Source organism: Gadus chalcogrammus, chromosome 15, assembly GCF_026213295.1.
Source record: "Gadus chalcogrammus isolate NIFS_2021 chromosome 15, NIFS_Gcha_1.0, whole genome shotgun sequence".
NCBI classification, from domain to species: Eukaryota; Metazoa; Chordata; class Actinopteri; order Gadiformes; family Gadidae; genus Gadus; species Gadus chalcogrammus.
Genome location: NC_079426.1, coordinates 19,311,812 through 19,328,334, shown reverse-complemented (window position 1 = coordinate 19,328,334; position 16,523 = coordinate 19,311,812). Strand labels below are relative to the sequence as shown.

Here is a 16,523-nt window from a genome sequence, read left to right as displayed (position 1 = left end):
TCTGGCCACAGCCTTAAGTTGTTCCAAAAACTCCAATCAGTGTTCCCTTCATGCTCTCTTTCTCTTGCCGAATCTGGTTGGAAGTTGGAACTAAATTAATTTCTTGTAATCTTTTAACAAAGTTATTCACTTTATTGCCAATAAAACTTATATAAAAGCTTAGTTTGCTTCCTTGGTCCCCACCATTATTTTTTTACTTGGGCAGACTGGGTTGTCCTTATTCGTCATGAACTGAAGCTCTTTCCCACCTGAGCGCTGATTGGTCTTAGAATTTTTTTATTTCAAAACTTTGACTGGGATGGAGGCCAGACTGATATTGAGAATTTACATGAGATCAAGACTGTTTCATGACGCTAGCTTATCCGAGGAAGGTAAACAAAACACCCGGTGAGAGACTTGAATCATAACGCTGCACTGCTTGGTAACTGGGGAGTAACCAAATATCAATATGGTGAGTCTCCCATTAAAATCGTGCTAACTATTTACATCCGTTACGAAGCGAATATGCTTCATTTTTCAATAAGAATTGCGGTAATGAAATAGACTGGTTCAACCCTGAACCACATACATCCAGGAAGAGTTAGGGATGGGGATCGAAACCTGGTTCTATCAAGGACCCGGTTCCACTTCTTCAAAACCCGAAAATCATTAACGTTTGGGCTTATCGATACCACTATCGAGTCCCGTCGTTAATTTATTAATATTTTTGCCCCGTAGGTCCTGTAAGGTAATGTTGTGTCCCTCGAGTTGCGTCACAGCATTTAACTGCACTGCAGCGTGTCCACCAATGTTTTAGAATGGAATTGTAAGCAACCAAGTATTACAAGTAAAACAAGTGAAGTCTGGCAGTTAACCTTGCTCGCGAGGATGGCTGAACAGGCGAAAAGGGCGAAAATCATTTATTGTAAAGGGGGGGAACACAACCTCAATGGCCAAACACATTAGCATTGTGCATCAAATAAAGGCCAAATGCAGTACCTTCGACTGTCTCCGAGTTGAAAAGACTCCTCCTTATCCTGTCGCACCACAGACGGGCCTGCCTTAATCATCCACTCAAAGTACGAGCGGTAATCGCACAAAAATAGTAATTTAATTGTGAAATCGGTGTTGTAATCGGCAGCATACAAGCTAGTTATCTTAAAAAGTAAATAAAGTTTCAGATGTGCTGCGTGATGATGTGTTGAGGTTGGCTCGGTAAAACGACTGTTAGGTTATCATGCTGCGTTCAAATGTAACGAAGAAACGGTAAATTGAGTTTTTGGTGAGAAACATGAGTAATACTGTAATACTCGTGTTTCTGAACAACTAATACAGGCGTATACTGCTCTAATCTTTTTAGTATACAGTATATAATTAAAACTACTGATGTCAATATTTATTAAGAATTACATATTTAATTTAAAATACAATTATTTATTTCCTAAAGATTTTCCTCATCGCTAAAAAACACGTCGTCTTTCCACCAATTAATAGAAAAGCATCAATAGTGGTATCGATAAAGACTCAGAACGTTAAAGGTGACATATTATGGTGTTTTCCCAACGAGTAAACAGTGTTTGAGTTCCAGAAAACATGTTTTTTAAGCTGTTTGCTGGAAATAGCTTTTTCGTCTACCGCTATACCCCTCTGTTTCAGTCCCTTCAGAATGCGCCGTTTCTGGTGTCTGTAGCGTTGATTCAAATAAGCTGCTGCCCATTGACCAATGAGCTGTCATACTGAACCACAGCATGGAGGAGAAGGGGTTGTTGCAGTTTGCTGACTCCTGGAGCTCTATATCTATATAATATATATAACCGTTATATTAGATAGATTATATTTTATATAATCTATCTAATATCACGGCCAAAAGCTATGTGCGCCTCGGATGATATTATGAATAATAAAGACTGTCTGACGTCTCTGGTACTTCCACAAGTAAAAACTCGTAGTGGGGGATATCTCGGCCATGGTTGAGAAGAATTGGGGGGAAGGAACTTTGGCATTGACTTTCTGAAGTCCATGAACCGTGACATGGTGAAGAAAAGGATTGTACTCCGGGAGCTGAGCTGCCGGACTGCCTCCGAGCTCCCCGCTCCGGAGCTGCACTCAGGGAGCTGAACTGGCGCCGAAGCTAGGTGGCAGCTCCAGCGGACAAGCAGCTCCGGCGGACGAGCAGCTCCGGCAGCTCAGCTCCGGGAATACAATCCCTTTCTACTCCATATCTCCTCCTCCCGACTTCCCTTCGGCGGCAGCTCCGGCGGGGTGATCTCGGCGCCAGAGAAAGGGATTGTACTCCCGGAGCTTAGCTGCAGGGCTAGCGCCGAGTTCCCCCCGCCGGAGCTGTTCGTCCGCTGGTCCACAAAATCTTAGCGATGCTCTGATTGGAGGGGAATGGGGAAGTGGGAGGTAAAATTCAAATGTGCCCCCTTCCTACGTAGGAGGAAGGAACTGACTCGCTCGTTTGGTAGCTGGAGGCGGTCTGCTTCCAGAAATGCGTATCTCACTCAAAAAATCATGTACAGACTTATTTCAAAGTTTGTATGCGTGTGGGAGCACCATATACCCACAATACCACCCCAAATCTCAGGAAAAGTGCTGTTTTCATAATATGTCCCCTTTAAGGAGTATCGAAAATGGTATCGATAAATAAATATTAATGATCCCCATCCCTAGGAAGAGTACTGGGCCCCGTTTCCCGATAATGATAGACCCACGCTCGTACGATCATTCTCACAAAGGATCTTGCGAACCTTCGTAAATTTCTTGAGCGTTTCCCGAAACTCCTCTTAACATGAACGCGCATGCACTGCTCTAACGATGTTCGTAGGATTGTAACTGTCCACTGACACAGTGCTGAAATGGGCTCTGTAAGAGGGGGAGGCGCAGGAATGTCGCAGGCAAATGGCGTTAAAAAGGGTTAAAATATTTCCCCATCAAGGCCAACTGCAGAGTAGCCTACGAAAAGAATATTCTGCAATAATATGAATGCTAAAGATATTACAACACAATTGATTAGGCCTAGGCCGACATATGCTATATCAGTCCTAATCCTCAAAGCACTGTGCGTACATTATTTCACTGCATTTTCCCCCGACATAATTCCATATTACAAAAATCTAAAATAGCTTGTGTGACAACTACATTTATCTTAATGTGCTGGTTTCTGAAACATACTTTGCGCAGCAAAGAGAGCCGACTATCTGATTCCGCATAAGGTTTCATTGATTGGCGCACTCTCTAGCCTAGAATCTTTGGTGTAAACACTAAAAATGCAACGTTCCATTCATTCTTTATCATTCAAACACAGAGGCTGGGCATTGACACACAGCTATTGCTGACCAATTAGGAGAGCTTGGTCTAGATCCTGCCCATATTGTTGGGCAGCATAATGTATAGGCCTTTTTACACTGCCAAGCCGGTTTGGTCACAGCTTGGCAGCAGGCCCGCGATTTCACTGTCTTATCTCAAGTTTCCTGTGTAAAACCGAGGTAAAATCCCCCGTTTGTCACGGCGCAGGCTTTCTTGGTTCACTGGAGAAGGTGGGGCTGCGCACGGAGTCTAGACTTATTTAGAATAATTTGCATGCTCTCGAATGTTCATTTCTTTTTATGAATGAAGACACCCACGCAATAATGAGTTCACGTCTAAGTGTGGACTACAAACACGATTAACTATGGTCAGGGATGTTTGTTACTGTCTAGACACGGCCCAAAAATAGTGAACTTCATCAAAGCCTCACCGAAGTGCCCCGACACCCACTGGTCTCAGCATGATTCATCTAGTAGGCCTATGTCTTCTGTCATTGATCAATATGAGGACATTGACCACGATGGTTCAAATAAAATCAGAGGGAGCCCGCAAGTGCAGCTCGAAAGCGACCTCCCACACAAGAGCAATGGAATAATTTGACTTTATTATACTGTATGACTTGTGACTTGGCGTTTGATCGGAACACTTCGGCTGCGCATGGTATTTTAAATTGCTGCAATAAATTATGTTGTTGACCAACATGTCTCTGTCTTTGCTGTTTAAATCTAACAGTAGTCTATGAGTTATATATCGGCGGTAACCACTGTTGATGGTTGCAATGCGAAATTGCGCCAGCTGGGCATTCCTTGGTATTGGATGCGTTTTAATAAAACACATCAATACCATGGAATGTCCAGCCGGCGACTCCACTGAGGCTATAGTAACGATGCTCTTAGAACTTTATGAGTACCCCTGGAGCCCTTGTTAGCTACGAGTATTTTCACGACGTTTGTTACCAACGATGCTTTCGGGAAACGGTGTGAAAACTGTACAATGCTCGTACGACGAACTTCAAGAACCACTTGTCTAACAATGCTTTCGGGAAACGGAGCCCTGCTCCTTTCATGAATATATTATTTTATTTAGATAGTTAAATTGTAATGGACTATGCAAATATCAGTATGTGGAATCGGTGAGCATTCTTTAATGCATCCGTGTGTTGGAGAAGTTAGCTTATGAGTTGGTTTCCCTGTTCAATAATGTAGGCTGCCTGTCACTCTTTAGGAGGAAAACGGTATTCAGACTCGAACTTCAGACTGTCATGTTATCGAAAGCCACCTATATTCATGTCTCACAGTGCAATCAAACATCGTCTTGTACCGCTGACTACTATGACGATGAATGATCAATACATATCAGCGATAATTATATGAATTAAGTTTACCACTATGATACCCCTTTTTCAAATAAGTAATTCCTGTAATGTCCGACCCTAAGGTTCCAGGAATCATGATTGTCAGGACATGATGTAAAGCTTATAAGATAGGCCTACTTATACACCTGGGGCCGTATTCACAAAGCATTTTATCTTACCACTAGGAGTGCTCCTAACTCGCGCTAAAACATTTTACGTAGGAGTTTTTTCTTAAAAGTTATTCACAAAGCAGCTGAGACCTACTCTTACTAAGGATAAATTACAAAGTATGTGACGCGCCGTTGCTATGGATTCCAATTCTCGTGCACGAGTTTAGAAGCGGTCAGTTCGGTGATTGGTTGTTCAGACGAGCCCACTGAATCACCGAAAAACAAGGAAATAGCCTAGGCTAGAAATGAATTCCTATCAAGTAGTTATAGTGCAGTTAGCAGAATACACGCATGATGACAATTTTGTGCAGACCACGATAATGACGTTGTAGCCTGCACGTTCAAGAGAGAGAGAAAGCAAACAATAAAAATACGTAGAATTAAAAAAAAAAAAAATGTTATGAACTACCCAAGTGTTGACTGATTTGTGCCAAGGTGTTTACCTAAAATGTGTTTTCTAAGTGATCCCTAAATGCCTGTCCACTCGGTTCCACACGGCCAAATTCTTTGTCATGTTGATCGCCATCATCATCATCATCGTCTGGCTGTGGAATGTTCCTCCGCTTGCAGAGGTTGTGTAGAATGGCACATAGTGATTACTGTGCTTGCCCTCTCTGGGGTGAGGCGTATTTCGCCCTGGAGGACATGAAACCGACGTTTCATCTGCCCAATTCCTCTCTCCACAACATTTCGTGTATGTTTGTGTGCTCTAGCATATATGGAAGAAATCAGTAAACAATAATAAATATGGATTCAACAAATAAAAGGCGTCAAAAAGCCAATACGATGTGTTTTACGCATAGGACTAAGCGTAATCTGCGTAATCACTTACATGTTATACTTTAACTGTGCTCCCGGTTGTGGATTGAGGTAGGGTGTCTAGAGCCACGTCTTGCATGGATAGTCACTGTCACCCAGCAAGTGACACCCAACTGGTACATCTCAAAAAGCTGCCTCAGACCGCTCACCATTAAAATGCGTGAATCATGGGTAGCTGAAGATCCAGGCCACTTTGCAACAACATCCAGTAGGCTATGTTAAAATTTGCATCAAAAACAACCTGCGTGTTGATGGAATGCACTTTCTTCCTATTGACGAACACGTCCTCGTCTTTTGATGGCGCAATTATTTTTATGTGCGTCCCGTCAATAGCACCGAGCATACCTGCAATTGCCTTGAAGTTGGCTTTGATCCTGTGTAATTGTTGAATGTCCAAAGGAAAGTTTATGGCACGGCTGACTGATGGTTGCGATAATTTTAAATCGTCGGCATTGCAAAGTTGCATTTCCCCTGTTGCTAAATAACGTAGTGTGGCCAAACATTTTATTTTGGGACTAATCTGATTATTCCTGTTAGTCGGGGATGTTATTGCATCGCGCATTAACTCCGTTTGTTAATGCGCTAAAGTTGAATACCCTAACATTTCGTCTCGCAGTCATTTTACGATTCTTTGTGAATAGGTATTACTGAGTTAGGAGTCCTCTTGAGGACTTTTAAGCTCTCCTAGACTTAGGTGCTACTTTTAGGCCTAAAATACTTTGTGAATTGCTCTTAGTGAAGTTAGGAGTCCTAAATTTAAGAGTGACACGCCCATTATTTTTAGGAGTTACTCCTAAATTCGCCAGTTAGGACCTACTTTTAGCCCTAAGATCCTTTGTGAATACGGCCCCTGAACATTAGCGAAAGCTGCCAATGCATTTCTCTCTTCCCTGTCCCTTCAACGGGACAAACCCCGTCGGTTCACCATATTAATGGGCCGGTGGACCGTCTAAATATCCATAACATTTCTGTCCGGCCCTTTCATAACCGGCCAGCTCTGGGTACCTTTAATTAGGTGCACGCAGGAGATTGTGCTGTGTGCGTGTCCTGGGACTGGGCTCGCTGGCAAATCAACTAAGTCATTTAATGCGCCTTAACAATCTAGACAACCCAGAAGTAGTGTGCGGCCGTGAGGGCCAACGAAAGCCAAGAAAATGAGACAAGGTGTAGGCCAAGAAGATGTCAAAAAGTAAAGGAGGGGCCAAAGGAAGGAGAGAAAAAGCAGGCATAGGTAGGTGGTATATAAACATGGAAATACACAACCATTTCTATACAATATCACATATCCTATGCTAGTGAAAGTCAATAGAGCACCTTAATTCGGAAGCCTAATGGTGCGGCCACACCAACCGCGTTACTAGCGTTGGATAATGCGAGTAACGCGCCTAACCTGGCGCTTGACCAGTGTGTGGTGGTTCAACGCTTCCAACGCGTCAACGCGCCAACGCAGCTAGATGAGTCCATGTCCATGCAAGTGAACGGAGCGTTCCCTCTTCGTCATAACTATCAAACCAAACATCCTTCACATTCACTGAGCGAACATTATGAAAGTAAAATGCACATTTCTCGCTAAAAATGTTTCCATAAACGCATTTAATGGCGTAACTATGTAACTATTTCCACCCAGAATAAAGAAAGATGTCGGCCATGGCTGCGCTGGAGTCCGAGGTAGGAAACCCAAACGCCGCCGTGTTTGGGTGCATGATAGAGTTTAGATCGGGTTAGATTAAATAATCTCGGCTATAAATAACAATAATCGGGTTAAATAACTTGATGTTAACTTCACATGGTGTGTCTGGTGTGTTTCCAGCATTCGCAGTGTTGATCAGCAGAGATATAGTCCGCCAAGACGTTGAGGTTGCTTAGCAACCAGAGACTCTGTCCATGCAAGTGAACGGAGCGTTCCCTCTTCGTCATAACTATCAAACCAAACATCCTTCACATTCACCGAGCGAACATTATGAAAGTAAAATGCACATTTCTCGCTAGAAATGTTTCCATAAACGCATTTAATGGCGTAGCTATGTTACTATTTCCACCCAGAATAAAGAAAGATGTCGGCCGTATGCTTCTGTGCAAGCTCACTACTCTCTGCCAGTGACGTCGGGTCAAGCTCCACGCTGATTGGCTACCGCGGCTAAGCGTCACGCGTTGGAGCGTTGAAAGTTCAATTTTCTGAACTCCGGGCGTTGGTGCGTTGGGCGCGTTACTGCGTTTACGTGCGTAATTACGTGCAACTGCCGCGCCTAACGCCCCCAACGCAACGCTTCAACGCGTGTACCGCGCCTAGACCAATGGTTCCCTATGCAAAAATGCCGATTTTCAACGCCCCTAACGCGAGCAACGCTGTTGGTGTGGCCGTACCTTAAGGGTGCACTCACACTAGGCCATCTGGCCGTGGCCGTTTTAGCACCTAACCGTGCTCAAATCTGCCAGTGTGAGTGTGGCCAGTCTGGCCAGGCCGGGCCAATTTGGCCACTTGGGAGAGGTGTGCTGCTACGGCACGGGCCGCTACAGTACAGATGCTAATGAGCCGACAAGCGCACACTAGGGCTGGGATAAACGATTATTTTTTAAACGATTAATCTAGCGATTATTTTTTCGATGCATCGATTCATCTAACGATTCATTTTTTCAGTCCGATTCGATTTCAATTCGATTCGATTCTCGATTATCTCCCCATTAATTGACTAATAGCAATTTATACATGTTGATTTACATATCTGAATGAAAAAAATATGAATTCCTTAACATTTCAATACATGTTTATTGCCTTTAAAACTTTTTTTCTTTTTTTAAATCGACGCGCATTTTTCGCGTCGACGTCATCGATTACGTCGACGCGTCGTCCCAGCCCTAGCGCACACGCACGGCTACGCAACCTGAGCTGGATGACGTATAGTCCATGCGACGACCACGGACATAATAAAGGCGACGAGCCTTCTTTCCCATTAAACGGTAAACATATATCCAAATAAGCAACAGACTCAGTAAAGTGCGAACTGTGTTCTGTGTGTTGTTGTCCATTGTTGTTAGAACTCTGACTGGCGGCAGACTTTATTATGGTCCATGCAGCGGACGCTTGGTGATAACGTGTTACTTACGACGTGATGACATATGTACAAGAGCCTACCGTGGCCAGGCCACAGTTGCGACGCCCAACGGCCACGGCCAGATGGCCTAGTGTGAGTGCAGGCCAGAGAACAATTGGGCCATTTGAGCACGGTTAGGTGTGAAAACGGCCAACGGCCACGGCCAGATGGCCTAGTGTGAGTGCACCCTAACTTTCCATGAACAGGGTGCAGTCATAAAAAAAAATGTAGGGGCCTTTATCCAGTGCTTGATTCTGCAACAAAATATGTCCCTGATTGAATACACAGCTACATTTTATATAAATACAAATGAAGCTAATATAACATAACATCCATTTGCTCAGACGACAGTTGGCAGACAATTGCAAGATCTCAAGTCCGAGGTCAAATCACTTGCTCCTAAAGCAATTACCTTATACTAGGGATGGGCGTGAGGAATCGATTACTCGAGTACTCCTCGTTACAAATGAACTCGGTTGGTCGACAGGCAAACTCGAGTTTGCATATACACACAAACAGCAAATGTATAAATTTTCTGTGCGGCGCCACTAACTAGCATGCCGTGGGCACAAAGCAAATGAAATATATCAAATTCTGTGTGGTGCGTTCCGTGCCGTGTGCAGGCACGCCAGAATTCAAAAAGTTAAGAGATGGCGGTTAAAGCAAAGCGCAGCGAAGAATTGAAATACTTTTAAGAAATAGGAGATCATAAAGAAATGCAAAATATGCCAAGCGAAATCGAGCTACCAGAGTACAACAAGTACTATGCGGCAACATATGCTCCTGAAACACAACGGTGAGTTCGGGAAAGCAGACCCGCAGCAACCAAGTGTGTCGGCTATTTTCACGGCCGCAAGACGCAGCTGCAATCCCGGCCGTGTAGAGAAGATCACAACGCTGAGTATTTCCATAGTCCATTTGCTGCCGTTTTATTTACAGCTTTAAATTATTTGCAATGGTTAGGCTACTTGTTTCGTTTTTGTTTTTTTTAAACCGTTACAGGCCTTGGTTCGACGTGATTTAAATTGTGAGACGCATATTTATTTTTGTAAGGAAAATGTGTTTTGAACGTTTGCAAAAATAAATAATGAATACTCTGATAACTGTTTTGATGGAGAATAAGCATTACATGTTTGGTTGGTAATATTGCCGTTCATCATCAGGCCTATTCCTGCTGCAGATGCGTTGCATTCTAAAAATAGATTAGATTAAACGAGTACTCGATTGATCCTCGAGAAATTCCTTCGATCACTCGAGTTTGGAATTTACTACTCGTGCCCATCCCTACCTTATACACAATGCGTCATTGGGCAGGATATGGGAAAAGCATTTTGTGAGTTTTGGGGTTAAATGGTGAGATTTAGAGTTAAATGTTGAGCCTTTTCTCTTTGATAAGCTTGCGTGCCCTCACTGTTAGCAATGACACTCGCATCGTGGACCTTATGGATTTTCGGGTTTTGAGAAATTTGGAAGAACTGGGTTTGGAGAACCGGGTCCCGATCCCCTTCCCTACATAAAATAGCTATCTTTTTGTGGTAGCTAGCAACCGACTGGCGAAAAGTCAGTATAGCTCTGTTGTCGAGCAGCTGATGTCCAGTATGGAGAACGGAAGGAGCGCTCGAGACGGGGAGTTGCTGGCCTTCCTTCGCCGACCGCCTTGTGCCGTTCTGGTTACTAGGGGTGGGAATCTCTTGGCACCTCACGATTCGATTCCAATTATGAGGTCAACGTTTCGATTCTAAAGTGATTGCATACATTTTTTTTATGTACATTTCCATGCATGATTGACAAAAAATATATTATCTACATGATCTGACTTTGCTACTCAGAGGTTGCTAATCATTTCCTACTTTTGTGATGATCATTAAAGACAACAGATGAATTATCTTACCTAATATTTTATTAGAGAGAAAGCTTTTGTCACAAATTTTACTTTCTACGAACAATGCAAAAATCAATGCAGCTTGCATTACAACATATGGAAGTATGTAAAAAATAGGTTTCAGTTTTATTTTATTTCTAATATTTATTTTCTATGTCATTAAAGAAAAAGCTGTTCTTGAATTAGAAGGAGTTCTTGTGTCTGGCTGTGAGTTTACGTGCATGCTAAGAGTGGGCTGAATCGCAATCGTGTCAAGATAAATCAGATTGGCCAATACACACTGAAGATAAATTAAATTACTAAAATTATCCCTCTCTGGCGAACAGAATGTTGCAGCAGGCAAACAAATACATTTTTTTTTATTATTATTATTAATTAATCTGCATCGAGACGGAATCGTTCTAGAGAGAAACGCGATGCATCGAATTATCAATTATTTTTCCAACCCCTACTAGTTACGCGACACTGTTGAGGCGCATGCCATCATTGCCACATATATCATATTAACTCGCCAGTGTGGTGGATATTCTGCCAAGATTTACTCTCCAAGCGGAATATATACCACACCCACACCTTATAATGGATGTTCAAAGAAATGCAAATAAAAAGGCCATCGGACAGATACACATGTTTTGACCATGTTGTCCTTTCTGTCCCTTTACTTGGTCTCAAGTATTTCAGTTTATTGTACAGCATATTGAGAATCCCCTGAAAAAGAAAGATGATCTAAAAATAATATTAAATACTAGGTGAGGGCACAATCAACTTTCCACCCAATGATAATTGGGTGTAATGACATATGGTCTCACAAAATATCTAACTGAATAGGGAACCAACACATTTTCTGCATGAGGTATAAACCTACATTATATAACATGTCTGGCTAGCCAGTGTCAGTTTCAATTTCAGAGTATTTAATAAGTGACTTTATATTAGTATTTTGTCAGTCTTTACCCATAACCCTGGGAAACAAACAAGGGAGAGGAGGTCCGACTGCTAGAAAAGATCATGCTAGGTACAATAAGCTTAGGTCAAACGAGTCATTGGCTCAGGGAAGTGTAGTACATTTGTATCATTCCATACCCCAATATCTGCCCCAGGTTTAGGCCATGTAGGTCTGTGTTAAACATGCCTCTGGCCACCCCCTGAAAAGGCATGTCTCGGGCAAAGTCTTCATTCCACATTCCACTACCTTGTTTATTTTTTTTTACAAATGTAAGCAACTCATTTGGATCTAATCCACTGAAGGTGTGGTCTTCAAAAGGAACATATCGCTGCAGCTGAATACATCATAGTAAAAGTGTGCATAGCCTGATGATTAAGCATTCAGAAAGAACGCCCATAAAATACAACAACTTAAAAAGAGGTGCAACGTTGGATCCGTTTTTGTAAAGAATCTCAGTTCTACAACTCGGGATTTCTACATACTTAAAATAAATACATTAACTTAAGTACAAATTCCATAAAGATGCTGAAAAAACAGCAGCTATTTCCCCATCCCATCGACCCCTCCCAACAAGCAGACATGCCCGCACACCACGGTGTGTCAGTGTGTGAAATTATGACCCGCCGGAACAAGAGACAGCGACCAGCTCAGCATTCCAGCACAAGAAACCGAGTCAGGCGTTTATGTTTTAACAGCGTTTTTCGTTGAAAAATAAACAAATTGATAGTGTGTAATAAGTATTGCCAACTCACCATTTCTTAGTACATTCCACCATGAGCTCCTGATACGATGCCACGAACTGGAATTTGGACGCATGCTTCCCCACACGCTGCAGTCTCTTCCAAACCGAAGCCATGTTTCTTGAAGTCCTCGTTTGTTTACCTATGTCGACCTGGCTTGTTCTTCTTGTTTCACTAATTCACTTTAATGATAATGTTACACGTGTGCCATTCTAAATACTCATGGACACATTTCCCTTAAGCACACTGAATAACACTAACACAAGCACAGGGGTTGGTTTAACCAGTCTGAACATTCCAGATGTGTTTCAACCGAGTCTGTAGCGTTGGTGGAGTTCTTGACGAACTGAACACATCATTTTAATGCGAAAATCCTTCCGTAGGTCCACGGGGCGAGATGGTTAATCCTCTGCACATAGAATCCACCGTTATGCCGATCTCCCTGAAAAAGTCGTGATCGCAATAACATGGTCAATAAAGATCTATGCCATCTTTCCAACGATACATGTCAACCTAAGTACAGCCTGTTATTACTACAGACACAGTAACGCTACATATAAGCAAATCGTAAACATATGGGGAATGAGCCACACTTCAATAGATGGTGGTGCCCACACGGCGGGGGTCTGTACGCCGCAGTGGCCTGTCTGCTAGCTACTAACGTTACTGGACTCCCAGTCCTGGACTATATTCCATCATGATGACAAAAAGAGGAAGCAGAGTTTGCAATACATGCCATGCAGGGTAGTGTACATGCCATTGGGTGAGACATGTTTAAAGTGCTTGGTTAAAGTGAGACCAGAACGTGAATAAGTAATGACGGAACATTCCCAAGATGTTTTTGTTCCAAGGACTAGCCCGAGCCGGAGGATGGGGTAACGCCGTGCTCCGCTAGCCGGGATCAGGCTGCACTCCAGAGGGTCCACATGACATGGTATAGGCACTGCGCATATCGTGATACTTACATTACTTTGGTACCAAACACATTGTCCCACAGCTAACCTTTTCAGCTCGCGTTAATAGGAACAAAGTACCAGAGTGGTGGAAACAACCCAGCAGACAAGCCTCCCTAGCTCGCTTGCTAGCTAATTATCGCCTCCTCTGCAGCAGAGCAGTACCGTTAGCACGTTAGCTAGAAGGGGCTAGCTATCATAACATGGGAAAAGCGGAATTAACCGCTCCCCACTTATATCACATATATAAGCACCGGCCCGGTTAAAGCCATCTCGAAGATTTAAACACGAATGTGAGGCGACATGGATTCAAGCTCGCCTACAGAAAACTAAAGTTTAAGTATTCCGACTGTAGGCGTAAATTCCAACAGCCAACTAGTGCGGTGAACACACCGCTACCTCCATAGTTTACTGCCTCGTAGCCAACTGGAAACCAAAGACACGCCCCCCGGGGCAATCCAATTGGTGTGCTGGCTGTTCCATTTGCGAATTGATTTCTTATTGGCCAGGCCTCTCTCGGTCATTGTCATCCTATTCGTCAAACCGAACATACATCAAAGACATTTAATCCCATGAAGAAAAAAACGGAATTTTACCGTATAATCTCAGTTATGGATACTCGAATCTAGCTGCTGGACTACCGTCCTCATGAACACCTCCCCTAGAAATGTGATTTGTGTTGTGACTCATTTATTTTATGTAACCCATTACCCAATAAGTACTTAATTGAAATCACAAAATATCGAATAAGAAAGCAAAGTCGTCAAAATATATATTGCCTCAATATAAATGATTAATATGCACACATGTTTCCATTTCTTATAACTTAAATTCCGCTCCTTTCCCCAATGCTTAAAGGAAGGCTTCATGCACTCTAGTGATGAAGTCAATGATTATTTTCCTTGATTCAGTTCGCGTCGGTCAGTTCGCCAAGAAGAGTCGCTCAGAATCGTTCGTTCGTTCGTTCGTTCAGTCGAGTTTCTGGTAGCGGTGAATCGAATCATGGAATGCACGGTTCTCAGCTGAGTCAGTCAGCTCCTCCCTCGTTCTCATTCTCAAACGATCGTGGCAGTCGGTCATCAGTCAATATTACAACTTTAACCAAACGCAGCGGGATGGGTGATATGTTTAACATATCAGCAAGATAAAAGACTTGATTTGGCAATTATGGTGGGGGACCCGGTTGGAGAACGAACCATGAAAGAACGAGACAGATTGACAAGACATTCAAATGTTTGATTAATCTGGCATGACATAGAAAGTACAAAGGCCATTTCACTGATATTGAATCATATTATCGTACGCTCGCTAACTAAGCCTCTTCCCCCTTCACCACTCACAGTCAGTGAACGAACAGCGAGTTAGCGACTAGTGGGTCTGGGACAGTGGTTGAAGTGGAAAAAAATAAGTGCCAGTGCTCCCTTATTCACATATAAGCGACGTGTGCAAATCAGTTAAAAATTCATTGTAAAATTCAGAGATAAAAAAAAAAAAAGGGAGGTAATGCTGAGCTTCAAAAACTATTTAATCAAAGGGACAACCATTTCAATTATTGGAGTACACCCGCTTTAGTTCACATATGGCACCATAGGCTCTGTGGTTAAACTTCAGGTTCTGGAGCTGCTGTTTCATCCGCATCTTACCTTGCCTTTGCAGGGAGAGGCTGAAAGGGATCAGAGGTAGACAATAAGTTAGCTTTGAATTTGGTAATGAATTCAGTGAGGTAATCTATAAATGGTAAATGAATAAACCATAACTTGTCAACAATTGTACTTTAGTTTAACACGTCAGCAGAGTTGACAAATACTCACAGCCAAAGACATAAGTAAACAAAAAATGTAGTTCTAACAGAAATATTGAATGTCAATCTTGATTAAAAAAAGAAAAAAGATTGTGCAGAGACTAAATATTAAAATATTTTTTTTTATTTTATTTTTTTAAATGAGATGAGATCACTTTACTAGTTACAGCATTTGAAAAGTAACTTCACTACTTATTACTTTACTTTCCCGGTTCTTAATTTACTGTGTAGATAAATGGACAAACATCATAACTCTATCATCACCTTGCTATGATAGGCTAACGTGCCGAGGCAAGCATCCTATGCCACACGATTATACATTTTAAAAGGTTTGTGTGGCATAGGATAGGATTTCCCCTTGTTAATTTGGTTTGTGTAGAACCAGTTGCTATGGAAACGTGACGTCACACTTTAGTATATTGTCGGAGCTTGGCTGACTCCGACCGCTACGCTAGCTGGCGCTATAGCCCTTTCAACAAGTGGTAGTAGAGCCACCGGCTATTTACCCAACTCTGCAAACGCACTTAAACAGAGTAGAGTACCGGCAGCCTGTGACAAGTGCCGGTACGCAAGAAAAAGTGCCGGTACGCCAAAGGATAAAATGTAGAAGGGCCGGTACTGCGTACCGGTGAGTACCGGCCCACTTTGAGCACTGTTCTGGGAGGAGTCGAGTCTGAGAACGAACAAGAGAGAAGAATCACTTCGGTTCGTCCTTGTTAAAAATGTGTTCATTCAAACTGATTCGGTCGCGAACGATCCATCACTAATGCACTCCCATGGCTGTAAATGCTTACCGACAAGTACTATTGCATTCTTAATTAGATTTGTAAATTGGTTCTAAGTTTGTTTTGTTTCATAGAGTAACGATTCAGAGCTGATTCATCAAAAGAGCATGTAGGGCCTTCTAGTCGACGACGCTGACAGAGCATGTAGAGCCTTCTAGTCGACAACACTAAAAAACCATGTAGAGCCTTCTAGTCTACGACAATAACAGAGCATGTAGAGCCTTCTGGTCTACGACAATAACAGAGCATGTAGAGCCTTCTAGTCGACAACACCAAGCATGTAGAGCCTTCTAGTCTATGACAATAACCAAGCATGTAGAGCCTTCTAGTCTACGACAATAACCGAGCATGTAGAGCCTTCTAGTCGACAACACCAACAGAGCATGTACAGCCTTCTAGTCAACAACATTAACAGACCACATAGAGCCTTCTAGTCTACGACAATAGTAGACCATGTAGAGCCTTCTAGTCTACGACACTAACAGAGCATGTAAAGCCTTCTAGTCTACGACAATATGGGATGTAAAGACTACTTGAAAAGAATTGCAAACAAAGCTCGGCCCCTCAGATGTGAGCTGAGTCACTTCTCTCAACATAGCATGAATGGCCGTACGCATTACCAGAACTGGAAAGGTGTGCAAGAAATTGATTTGCCACTCTCAATGTCGGGATTAGGGTTAGGGCCTTAAAATC

At 42.7% G+C, this 16,523-nt stretch overlaps 1 protein-coding gene across 4 annotated transcripts in view; it reads right to left on the bottom strand.

Moving 5' to 3' along the window:
- ehbp1 (EH domain binding protein 1) overlaps positions 1-13,675 on the bottom strand; it is a 141,209-nt gene extending 127,534 nt beyond the window's left edge. For 3 of the 4 annotated variants that reach the window (XM_056609562.1, XM_056609564.1, XM_056609565.1), the window contains exons 1-2: positions 13,257-13,674; positions 12,304-12,733 (exon numbers count right to left, since the gene is read on the bottom strand). In XM_056609562.1, the coding sequence (XP_056465537.1) occupies positions 12,304-12,407 (104 nt within the window). In that variant the 5' untranslated portion in view covers positions 12,408-12,733; positions 13,257-13,674. Of the gene's footprint in view, positions 1-12,303; positions 12,734-13,256 lie in introns of all 4 variants that reach the window. The other variant, XM_056609563.1, reaches the window with a different exon arrangement.
- Positions 13,676-16,523: the final 2,848 nt, after the last annotated feature.